The following is a 12387-nucleotide window of genomic DNA, read 5'->3' on the forward strand; positions in this document are numbered from 1 at the left end:
CCTGAGTCCCTCTCTCCCCACTGTGTGCGGCTGCCGCTGACCACCAGTGAGAAAAGAGTAGGAGGAGGAGGGGAGGGACTGACAGTAAATCATTGAGTTTTCACGATCTCAGTGAGAGCGTGAAAACTCAAATCCGATGGTAAATTCTAACCCCCAGGGGTTCCCATGGTGACAGGGAAGCTTGCCTGGGGGTTAGAATATACAGGGCCATGCCGCTCACAGGAGCACATATATAAACTAAACAGTAACTTTAACTTTAATCAGCGACTCTTTACTTGTATACCTTACTCTGTCTTAGCTCCGGTAACAGCAGGCAGTGCGGGCGGGCGGCGCTCACTCACTGACGTCACGTGCCTACTCCTCCCACTAGGCGGCACAGGTGCGAGACGTCAGTGAGTGAGCGCCGCCCACCCGCACTGCCTGCTGTTACCGGAGCTAAGACAGAGTAAGGTATACAAGTAAAGAGTTGCTGATTAAAGTTAAAGTTACTGTTTAGTTTATAAATGTGCTCCTGTGAGCGTCGCGGAGGGGGATCTGTGGGTGTAACTGTTTAGGGGAGGGGGATCTGTAGGTGTCACTGTTTAGGGGAGGGGGATCTGTGGGTGTCACTGTTTAGGGCAGGGGAATCTGTGCATGGCACTGATTAGGGGAGGGGGATCTGTGGATGGCACTGATTAGGGGAGGGGCATCTGAGGATGGCACTGATTAGGGGAGGGGGATCTGTGGATGGCACTGATTAGGGGAGGGGGATCTGTGGATGGCACTGATTAGGGGAGGGGGATCTGTGGATGGCACTGTTTAGGGGAGGGGACTCGGCTCCCTGCTGTTGTGCGCACTATGCACAGGGCAGCAGGGAGAGTGTAAAGTCCTATTCACCCTAATAGAGCTCTATTAGGGTGAATATGACAAGGGTTCTAGCCCTTAAGGAGGCTAATAAATAAAAAGTAAAAAAAAGTTTAAACACCCCCCCAAATATAGAAAATAATATATTGCAATATATATATCGCATGTGCTTAAAATTATATTGCAATATAGATTTTAGGCCATATCGCCCACCCCTAACCCTAACCTCTCCGAAGAGAAAGCTACTCGGTTCTGTAAGGCTACTTTCACACTTGCGGATCCGTCTGAGACGGATCCGCTCATATAATGCAGACGGTGGATCCGTTCAGAACGGATCCGTCTGCATTATATTGTAAAAAAAAGTGTCAAAGTAGCCTCAGACGGATCCGTCCAGACTTTACTATTGAAAGTCAATGGGGACGGATCTGTTTGAAAATTGAGCCATAGTGTGTCATATTCAAACGGATCCGTCCACATTAACTTACATTGTAAGTCTGGACAGATCCGTTTGCCTCCGCATGGCCAGGCGGACACCCGAACGCTGCAATCCCCGGTCCAATCCCCGCGCTTTCAGCCTATCAACTGTACGGACTCAAGTTAGACTGTCGGTATGCTGAAAGTGGCTGGGAGGCCTGTTTGCGGATTGACCACTAGGGGCGCTGTGGCGTATTGTGGCCGAGGCAGTCGCAGTTCGTCACAACTTTCACTGACTCCTTTAGGTTGTAGTCTTAGCGCTCATGCACCTGAACTTATTTTCTTTTTGTGTCCGTTCTAGTTTTTTTTGTGGGCCGTATTCAGTACCATTCACTTCAATAGATCCGCAAAAAATAGAAGTTACTCATTGTGCATTCCGTGTCCGTATAGCCGTTCCGCAATATAATAGAACATGTCATATTATTGTCCACAGTACGGACAAGTATAGGACTGTTCTATTAGGGACCAGGTGTTCCGTTCCACAAAATATGGAATTCACACAGATGTCATCCGTATTTTTTGTCGATCTTTGTTTTGCGGACTGCAAAATACATATGTTCATGTGCATGAGTCCCTAATGGAACCCAGCTCATCACAGGGGTGAAACAATTGCATGAATCCAAAACTGTGTCCTCAAACACTACAAAGAACCACTGCCATCTACTTTCTCACTGCAAGAGATACCCGAATGCCGTTCTAGGCAATGTCCAGAATTTCTATAGAGATTAATGGAGCAGCAGTGTATATGCTTGACATACCACTCCATTCATATGAGAATGGGACCTTCTTGTGATTACTGTTGGTCCCAGTTGTCAGGTCCCCACTGAACTATCAGTTCTCATATTTCCAGAATTCACAGTTTACAATTAGAAAACCACAACACTTTACATAAGGCAATTATATATAAAGCATTCACAGTATTAACAGCATAGCACAAGTATATTTGATTAGCAGCAGTAATAACTCTGGGCCTGTAAGGAAAAAATGCATCAACAGAACTAACACAGCCATTTTATCATATAAACACACACAAAAACTGGAACAGTATCAATGTTACATTTTAGATTTTATGGGGACACATGACATTGACAAGGAAATTTTAATGTCACACTTTAGAATGAAAATCCACACAACTTAATTCCTTTAGCATAAAATATCCTGTCAACACACAGATGTTCTTACTAGTAAGAATTACTCATTGTTCATATCATAGATGGTTTATTTATTCTATTCTTGAAGCAATGGCTCAAGTTAAAGACTCCTTGGTAAGTACCCTACATAAAATGAACTTGCAATTCATGCAGTAAAATATATGCTTCTATTTACAGAATGGATATGCACCAATTGAGTTTTTCATTGAAGGTCAAAGGAGCAGAACAGGCAAGACAATACACCCAAAGCTTGGTATGTATAATTGACCATAGGATATTTATACCAGAAAAGTTGCACATTTTTCATAAAGCTGTTAGCCGAACACTTAGGGGGGCTTTATTAAGACCAGTGTTTTGTATGCCAGTGTTAATCTCTGCCCAACTTGCATGAGATGTGTCATAATTATTAAGGGGCATGCACCTCTTAACCACCTCAGCTCCCCTAGCTTAAACACCCTTAATGACCAGACCAGTTTTTACAATTCTGCACTACACTACTTTCACCGTTTATTACTCGGTCATGCAACTTACCACCCAAATTAATTTTACCTCCTTTTCTTCTCACTAATAGAGCTTTCATTTGGGGGTATTTCATTGCTGCTGACATTTTTACTTTTTTTGTTATTAATCAAAATTTAACAACATTTTTGCAAAAAATGACATTTTTCACTTTCAGTTGCAAAATAAAAAAAAACAAAAAATGACATCCATATATAAATATTTCGCTAAATTTATTGTTCTACATGGCTTTTTTTATGTATTCAAATATCTTTATTGATTTTCTTAGAACAAAGACAATTATATACAAATATATAAGAAGGAAGGAGTATAGTACATATATATATATTTCTTTTACATTTCCTAATATCTAAGCTAACTTAAATACATACTAACGGGGTTCTATCATAGCGTATTAGCCTACCAAGCTTATCAACATATAAACATACAGAATACCCCAAGATAGTATTAATCTCCCTCCTCTCGTATCAATCAAAACCTACAGGATTCATTCAATACCTGTAGTAACCCAGATAGGAGGATCTCCGCATAACTCTTATATATACCGAACGGTCCAGGGACCGAGGAGCCCTGAATTCTCATAATGACCTCCTGCAACTTCCCCAAAAGAATGGGGGAGTTCAGGAGCGCCATTTCCGGTTCAGATAGTGCAGGAGTCCTAGTTTGTTTCAGAAACTCTTCTATATTAGTCCCTGTGTCATCTAATCCAGAGCGATAGAGGTTGTTGAAATGTTTTACAAATTCTCCCTCAATTTCCTCTGCTCCTTCCAATCTACGGCCTTCTCCTGTTTTGATTTGTCTAATCTTATGGGGGGCCTTTTGATTGGATATTATAGAGACGAGCAATTTTCCTGGGGTACCTCCCTCAAAGAAATGCTCTTATCCTTGAAAAAACTGTTGGTTCTGCGCCTTTTTCATCATGTAGTTTATATACTGATCATTAGCTAGTTTTTATTTTCTGCTGCATATTCCCGTCATTATTTATTCTAATCATACCTTCCAGATATTTTTCCTTTTCTTCCAAACTTTTTTCCTCTTTAAAAAACTCAGTTCTTTTCCTTTTTAATTTTACCATAGTACAGCTCGCGCAAATATGCCTTCATTGCATCCCACACAAAGTGGATATGTGCTGTACCAATGTTTTCATTTTTGAAGTTAACCCGAGCATCTCACTGTTGGCCAGGGCAATATCAATTCTAGACATAGCATTATATGTTTTACTAAAACAAGAAAACACTTGCTTATTGCCATATAGCCAACGCCAGACGTCGTCTAGCCCTGTTTCCTTACAAAACCCACAAAAAAGGGAGTGTTTTCCCTGCTGATATTTTCCAGCAGTGGATATTCTATCTAATTCGGGGTTTAGTACACAATTAAAGTCTCCGCATACTAGCACCATGCACCGCTCTCTATTGTGTATGAACCACCAACTGGTACAGGACTGTCATTGCAAATGGGGGTGGGATATACAGGAAGGCTAGTATGCATTTCCTGCCATTCCATCAGCCATAGAGAAAGATAAATCTCCCATCTGTGTCAATCGACTGTTCCAACGGAACATAGTCAACATTCTTGTGCACGTATACACTAATCCCACGAGAATATGACGAGAATCTGGAAGGGAACTGATGCCCCGCCCATTTCTTTATTAAATATTCGGGGGTCTCTGGTGGTGCATGTGTTCTACATGGCTTTGATAAAAAAAAAATGTTTGGGAAAAAAAATTTGGTTTGGGTAAAAGTTATAGCGTTTACAAACTATGGTACAATATTGTGAATTTCCGCTTTTTGAAGCAGCTCTGACTTTCTGAGCACCTGTCATGTTTCCTGAGGTTCTACATCTATTTTTTGTCACAAGTTAGTGGAAAATGATGATTTTAATATATATTTTTTTTCCTTACAAAGTCTCATATTCCACTAACTTGTGACAAAAAATAAAAACTTCCATGAACTCACTATGCCCCTCAAGGAATACCTTGGGGTGTCTTCTTTTCAAAATGGGCCACTTGTGGGGTAGTTATACTGCCCTGGCATTTTAGGGGCCCAAATGCGTGAGAGGTAGTTTGAAATCAAAATCTGTAAAAAATGCCCTGTGAAATCCTAAAGGTGCTCTTTGGAACGTGGGCCCCTTTGCCCACCTAGACTGCAAAAAAGTGTCACACATGTGGTATCGCCGTACTCAGGAGAAGTTAGGGAATGTGTTTTGGGGTGTCATTTTACATATAGCCATGCTGGGTGAGATAAATATTTAGGCAAAAGACAACTTTTCCCCTTTTTTAATACAAAGTTGGCATTTGACCAAGATATTTATCTCACCCAGCATGGGTATATGTAAAATGACACCCCAAAACACATTCCCCAACTACCCCTTAGTATACGGCGATACCACATGCATCGATCAATGTGGATGAAAAAATCTCTGCCCCCCCAAAAAAAAGGAGCGGAAAGGCGTCTGCCAGGACATAGGAGCTCCGCCCAACATCCATACCCACTTAGCTCGTATGCCCTGGCAAACCCGATTTCTCCATTCACATCAATCGATGTGGATGAATAAATCATTGCCGGGATTTTATTATTTTTTTTAATATATACAAAGTGTTTGCCAAAGCATATAAACACCGCCACCTCCTCAGCTCATATGCCTCGGCAAACTTATCTTTTACTGCAGAGGAGAAATCTCGTCTTGCAGCGCCGCATACACTGACTTTTGTGTAATCTGACAGCAGCGCAATGCTTCTGTCAGAATGCACATCAGTGCTGCAGCTCGTCGATCGGTTGATCCACCTGGATGGTAAAAAAATCAAAAGAAAAAAACACGCCGCAACGCAATACATTTATTAACTTTATCATAACTTTTGAACAGAACATATAAACTTTATTTAACTTTTTGAACAGAACATTAACTTTTTTGCTTACTGGTGATTATTTTATTTTTTAGCTTTATAGGACTAACCTCTCCTTCCCCATGGGACAATGTGCAAAGCGCCCAAAGATGTGGCGAAGTACATTATGCACTTTGTCCCAGGTGAAAGGAGAGGTTTGCAGCAGCTGTGTGAGTGAATGGGCCCTAATATCCCTGTGTACCTGTCCTGTGAGATGTGACCCTATGCTAAGTGTACCTGTGTGTGGTACTTCCGGAAACACTCTCCTAAGCATAGGGCAGGGTGGACAGGGCAGTCAGGACAGAAATAGCGGGTGTCACGCCTTATTCCACTCCTGCTACAGACACGACATCTTTTTCGGGGTGACGGTTGGGTTGAGGTACCAGCAACGACATTGGGGAAATGTCGCTCGTGTAGACGGCTCACTACACAGGTGGATGGGGCCACGGAACCTCCTGGATATAGGAGGTTCTCGATGATCTCTTCCTGAAATTTGAGGAAGGATCCTGTTCTCCAAGCCTTACTGTAGAGAACAAAACTATTATATGCAGCCAATTGAATTAAATATACAGACACCTTCTTATACCAGCGTCTGGTGCCCCGGGAAACTAAATACGGAGACAACATCTGGTCATTGAAGTCCACCCCTCCCATGAGCGAATTATAGTCGTGGACACAGAGGGGCTTTTCAATGACACTGGTTGCTCATTCAATTTGTATTGTCGTGTCTGTGTGAATGGAGGCGAGCATGTAAACGTCACGCTTGTCTCTCCATTTCAGTTCTTCATTACACAAGGCAGCCCTCTCCCCCCTTGCAAGACGGGTGGCAACGAGCCATTGGGGGAAGCCCCTGCGACTAGGTTGCGCGGTGCCACAGCAGCCAATCTGTTCTAGGAACAAATGCCTGAAGAGGGGCACACTTGTGTAGAAATTGTCCACATAAAGATGGTACCCCTTGCCAAATAAGGGTGACAGACAAGTCCCAGACTGTCTTCCCACTGCTCCCCAGGTAGTCAGGGCAACCGACTGGCTCCAGGGTCTGATCTTTACCCTTATAGATCCGAAATTTGTGGGTATAGCCTGTGGCCCTTTCACAGAGCTTATACAATTTGACCCCATACCGGGCGCGCTTGCTTGGGATGTATTGTTTGAAGCCAAGGCGCCCGGTAAAATGTATTAGGGACTCGTCTACGCAGATGTTTTGCTCAGGGTTATACAAATCTGCAAATTTTCGGTTGAAGTGGTCTATGAGGGGCCGAATTTTGTGGAGCCGGTCAAAAGCTGGGTGGCCTCTGGGACGGTAGGTGGTGTTGTCGCTAAAGTGCAGGAAACGCAGGATGGCCTCAAATCTTTCCCTGGACATGGCAGCAGAGAACATGGGCATGTGATGAATTGGGTTCGTGGACCAATATGACCGCAGTTCATGCTTTTTGGTTAGACCCATGTTGAGGAGAAGGCCCAGAATATTTTTTAATTCGGAAACTTGGATGGGTTTCCACCGGAAAGGCTGGGTATAATAACTTCCCGGGTTGGCGGCTATAAATTGAGTGGCATACCGATTTGTTTCTGCCATGTCCAAGAGCTCCGCAGTCAAGAACAGCTAAAAAAATCCCAGGGCCGAACCGATCTGAGCTGTCTCAACCCGAACTCCAGACTGGGCGGTGAATGGGGGAACTAATGGTGCGGCTGAAGTTGAGGACTGCCAATCAGGGTTTGCACCTCAGGGACTCTAGGGGGGTCTACGGGCCTGTCTGTGCGGTGGCTGCGACGGGGTAACTATTGCACGCGCCACCGTACCAGCTTCAACTGCCCTTCTGGTGCTCGCCAGTTGAAGCTGGTACGGTGGCACGTGCAATAGTTACCCCGTCGCAGCCACCGCACCAGCTTCAACTGCCCTTCTGGTGCTCGCCACTTCACCATGTTGTACGGCAGTGCTGGTACTAGGTCCAAGGTGGGCTGCGCTGCTGGTGTATGCCTCACCACGTAATCCAACAGCGCCAGCCCCACTCTGCTGCCCTTGAAGCGGATCCTGTGCAACCTGTGGTGTAGCAACACTGGGCCGGGTACGCCTGGTGCTATCAGGGACCTCAACCTCCTCGTCCGAACTTTGGGTCAGACTGCCACTGCTTTCTACAGGTTCAATTTCTGACCCGCTAGATTCGTCAGATGAGGGTTCCCATTCCTCATCCGACTGAATCCTGTAGGCCTCTTCAGAAGAATACCACTTGTTTGACACTTGGACTACAAAATTTAGGGGGTATTCTCTGAGACTACCCAAGAAAAAAAGCAAGCCTGTCTTACAAATGGGAGGCTAGCAAAGTACCGGAGACCGCTGTGATTTTTATCGCCGCAGCGCTTGGAAAGTGATTGTTCAGTGATAAAAAAAAAAATTGACACTGCGGCGGGGAAGGCGTGGGTGAACGCACGTGTGGGCGACCGATCAGGCCTGATCGGGCAAACACTGCGTTTTGGGTGGAGGGCGAGCTAAGGTGACACTAATACTATTATAGATCTGACTGTGATCAGTTTTGATCACTTACAGATACTGTAAAAGTACAAATGCTGATTAGCGATACGCTAATCAGCGAATCAGTGACTGCGGTGCGGTGCGCTGGGCGCTAACCGATTGCTAACTACCTAACCAAGGGGCCTAAACTATCCTAAAACCTAACAATCAATACCAGTGAAAAAAATAGTGACAGTTTACACTGATCACTTTTTTCCCTTTCACTAGGTGATTGACAGGGGCGATCAAGGGGTTAATTGGGATGATGGAGTGTGATCTGGGGGCTAAGTGTTGTGTCTTGTGTACTCTCTGTGAACTGTGCTCCTCTGCTGAGACCAACCGACGAAAAGAATCAGCAGAGGAGCACAGCAGCCATTTAACACCTTATATTTATAAATATAAGGTGTTAAATGGCCTGTGATTCGTTTTTTTAAAAATCATCAGCCTGCCAGCGATGATCATTGGCTGGCAGGCTGATGATGCAACCCCCCTCAAACTTTTGCCGGCCCGCAATGCGCATGCGTGGGCCGGCTGTGAGCGTCATCTCGCGTCTCGCAAGATGACGCATCCCTGACACTGCCGCCTCCGGACCGTGATCTTGCATTAGGCGGTCCGGAGGCGGTTAATAATTGTGGCACATCTCTGCAGATTTCAGGTATAATCTAAACATGTTTCCTCATGTAGATTTTAATACTGTAAATGTGTTGGGCTGGAGATGCCCAGCACTGCACTGCCTGCTCAATGCCACCCCACTTTATGGATAAGCAGTGAACAGAGTGCAAAACACTCAAAGTCACTAAATTGTGCACAAACCAGAGTGCACCAAACTTTGTGACATATTGATGCCAGTTTTAAGGTGTACAGGATTGTTAAATGTCCCTTTATATGTGGTCAACATATTTCCTGTACAGCATTGAAATTTGGTTAAAGATCCACAAAGCTGCAGGATTAGGCTACATGTACACCACCGTGTGTTTTTTTGCTGTCCGCAAAAAAACTGAAGCCGCCCGTGTGCCTTCCGCAATTTGCAGAACAGGCGGCCCATTGTAGAAATGCCTATTCTTGTCCGCAAAACGAACAAGAATAGGACATGCTATATTTTGTTTGCGGGGCCACGGAACGGTGCAACTGTTAAAGTGAATGGGTCCGCATCCGAGCCGCAAAAACTGTGCCTCGGATGCGGACCAAAACAACGGTCGTGTGCATGAGGCCTTAATGTGGTGCATAATTGATCTGTATGGCTATATTACATCCATGAAGAGTAAAAGTGAGGCGGCTCTCTATTGACAAGAAGATGGAGTACGGTGCTCAATCCAAACAGAGCGTACCCAACGCTTGTGGTGAGGGAATATGAGTAAAAGTAGAGGGATGGCACTCAGAACAATTGAGGTGTATGGAAAAATAATATTATTTAATATGGAATAGCTGATGATAAAAATATATCAGATATAATGTCTGTATATAAAACGCATGCGGAAATATAATCAATATTCAATATAAAAAGTACATGATAGTAATAAAGATGAAAAGATAAAAATATGAGGGTGGTTGAGTAATGAATAAATGTCAATTCAATACAATCCTGCTGGAAAAGAGACAATCTTATAGGCCTGTTGGAAAAGAGTCTTATCTTATATTGTAATGACCAATATTATCCTGGTACAATGTAATGTCAATAATGTGGAATCCTGCTGGAAAAGAAAAGTGCTCCTGTATTGGAGGAGGAGAGACAGTCTCGTGAGCCTGTGTAGGAAAAAAAGGGAAGGTCCAGTCTCATAATATATATTCCGGTATGGAGATGGGGTATCCTGATGTATGCTGAAGAGTGGATACCTTCCTATAAGGGTCTAATTATAGATCCCAAAATTATGGGGTGGAGACCGATAAATCCGATTCCGTTTTTGGTTATTATTCACAGATCCAGTATTGGTAGGCTGTGGAATAAAGACTGCTTTGTAAGCAGGTACATTACCCTCCTTGCGGCTGTCTGCTCAGGCCGTTGGTTGCTACTAGGTGTCGTCACTTCCGGTGACGTCACCTGCGTTCCTAGGATCTCCCGCTCAGTGCTGTTAGAGCTCGCCACGTGGAGGCTGGTGACGGGAAACAGAAACGCTGCAGCTTTTTTAGGAGGGAAGTGGGTAGATAGCTCCGGAGCTGATCTATAGTTGTAGGATCCTTCTTGTTTGTTGCTAGCTAGATGACATAGGCTTACTCAATGCCCCATACGCATTTCAGAGCGTACTGCTCCTTCATCAGTGGGAATGAGTAGCCTATTTCTTTTTGGGAATATATATGCATCTGATTGAGTCCAATTAGTGGATATGGGAGTGGTCAAAGTTTTTTTCAAGATATGGGAGTGGTCAAAGTTTTTTTTTACTTTTCTTAACTTTTTTTCTTCTTCTTTTCTTTGGATGGGTTGTGTAATAAATCTTCAGGAGAAACAGTGAAATGGATAATCCAACATAATGGGTGGACAGTTTATCGGATACAAAAGATATATAAAATAAGAATATAAAATGGAGGAATGTACAATAGAGGAATACAAATATACAAGGTGTATGTGTATATAGCAGTGTGTGAAGATTCAGATAAATACAAATGTCAATTTAAGCGATACCAACTTAAATGAGACACAACAGAAACTACTTAATAAGGGACTGGAATTTTCACCTACAGCTACAATGGATAAGTTCAACGCCTATATAGGAATAGAAAAATACGTGAGAAAACTATGTTTGAAAAAATACTTTATTTAGCACCCAATATCTACAGATAATCCCCGACCGTCTATATACAAACATACTGATCTTAAAATCAAATCAACCAAATACCCAAAACAGGAAATGGGACATAACATAGCTACATTCCGAAAATGCATAGAGTCCGATATCAGGAGAATGAATCTTAATAAAACACACTATAACATAACCAAAAGAGAGATACATGCAATCAAACAGATACAATCAACTTTAAACCTGACCATAAGACTAGCAGACAAAGGTGGAGCAATTGTCCTACTAAACACAGAAGACTATATGTCAGAATGTAGGAGACAATTATCAGACCTACATACATATACCACCCTTAAAAAAGATCCCACTGAAGACTTTTATAGAGAACTAATGACTTTGACACAAATAGGCTAAGAAAAAGGTATCCTTAACGAACAGGAATTCACATTCATCCCAAGCCCCCACAAAGATCTACCAAAGATCCACAAACACCCAACTCATCCACCAGGCAGACCAATTATCTCAGGAATCGGATCCCTCACCTCCAATCTCTCCCAGTACATAGACAGACTACTATAGCCAACTGTCAAACTAATACCATCATATATTAAAGACACCACAGACATTGTACATTTTAGACTGCCACACCATTCTCCTGCTCTATGACCGGATATATAGTCATTCATGGGATCTATCCACCCATTTTATTATATTCTAATGTATTTTATCTATATTTGTATTTATTTGTATTTATCTGAATCTTCACACACTGCTATATACACATACACCTTGTATATTTTGTATTCCTCTATTGTACATTCCTCCATTTTATATTCTTATTTTATATATCTTTTGTATCCGATAAACTGTCCACCCATTATGTTGGATTATCCATTTCACTGTTTCTCCTGAAGATTTATTACACAACCCATCCAAAGAAAAGAAGAAGAAAAAAAGTAAAGAAAAGTAAAAAAACTTTGACCACTCCCATATCTTGAAAAAAACTTTGACCACTCCCATATCCACTAATTCGACTCAATCAGATGCATATATATATTCCCAAAAAGAAATAGGCTACTCATTCCCACTGATGAAGGAGCAGTACGCTCTGAAACGCGTATGGTGCATTGAGTAAGCCTATGTCATCTAGCTAGCAACAAACAAGAAGGATCCTACAACTATAGATCAGCTCCGGAGCTATCTACCCACTTCCCTCCTAAAAAAGCTGCAGCGTTTCTGTTTCCCGCCACTAGCCTCCACGTGGCGAGCTCTAACAGCACT

At 42.9% G+C, this 12387-nt stretch overlaps 1 protein-coding gene across 4 annotated transcripts in view; it reads left to right on the forward strand.

Moving 5' to 3' along the window:
- LOC122935744 (dihydroxyacetone phosphate acyltransferase-like) overlaps positions 1-12387 on the forward strand; it is a 477317-nt gene that overhangs the window by 91861 nt on the left and 373069 nt on the right. For all 4 annotated transcript variants that reach the window (XM_044291607.1, XM_044291609.1, XM_044291610.1 and 1 more), the window contains exon 6: positions 2646-2721. In XM_044291607.1, the coding sequence (XP_044147542.1) occupies positions 2646-2721 (76 nt within the window). The remainder of the gene's footprint in view (positions 1-2645; positions 2722-12387) is intronic.

The sequence above is a fragment of the Bufo gargarizans genome, chromosome 4 (assembly GCF_014858855.1).
Source record: "Bufo gargarizans isolate SCDJY-AF-19 chromosome 4, ASM1485885v1, whole genome shotgun sequence".
NCBI classification, from domain to species: Eukaryota; Metazoa; Chordata; class Amphibia; order Anura; family Bufonidae; genus Bufo; species Bufo gargarizans.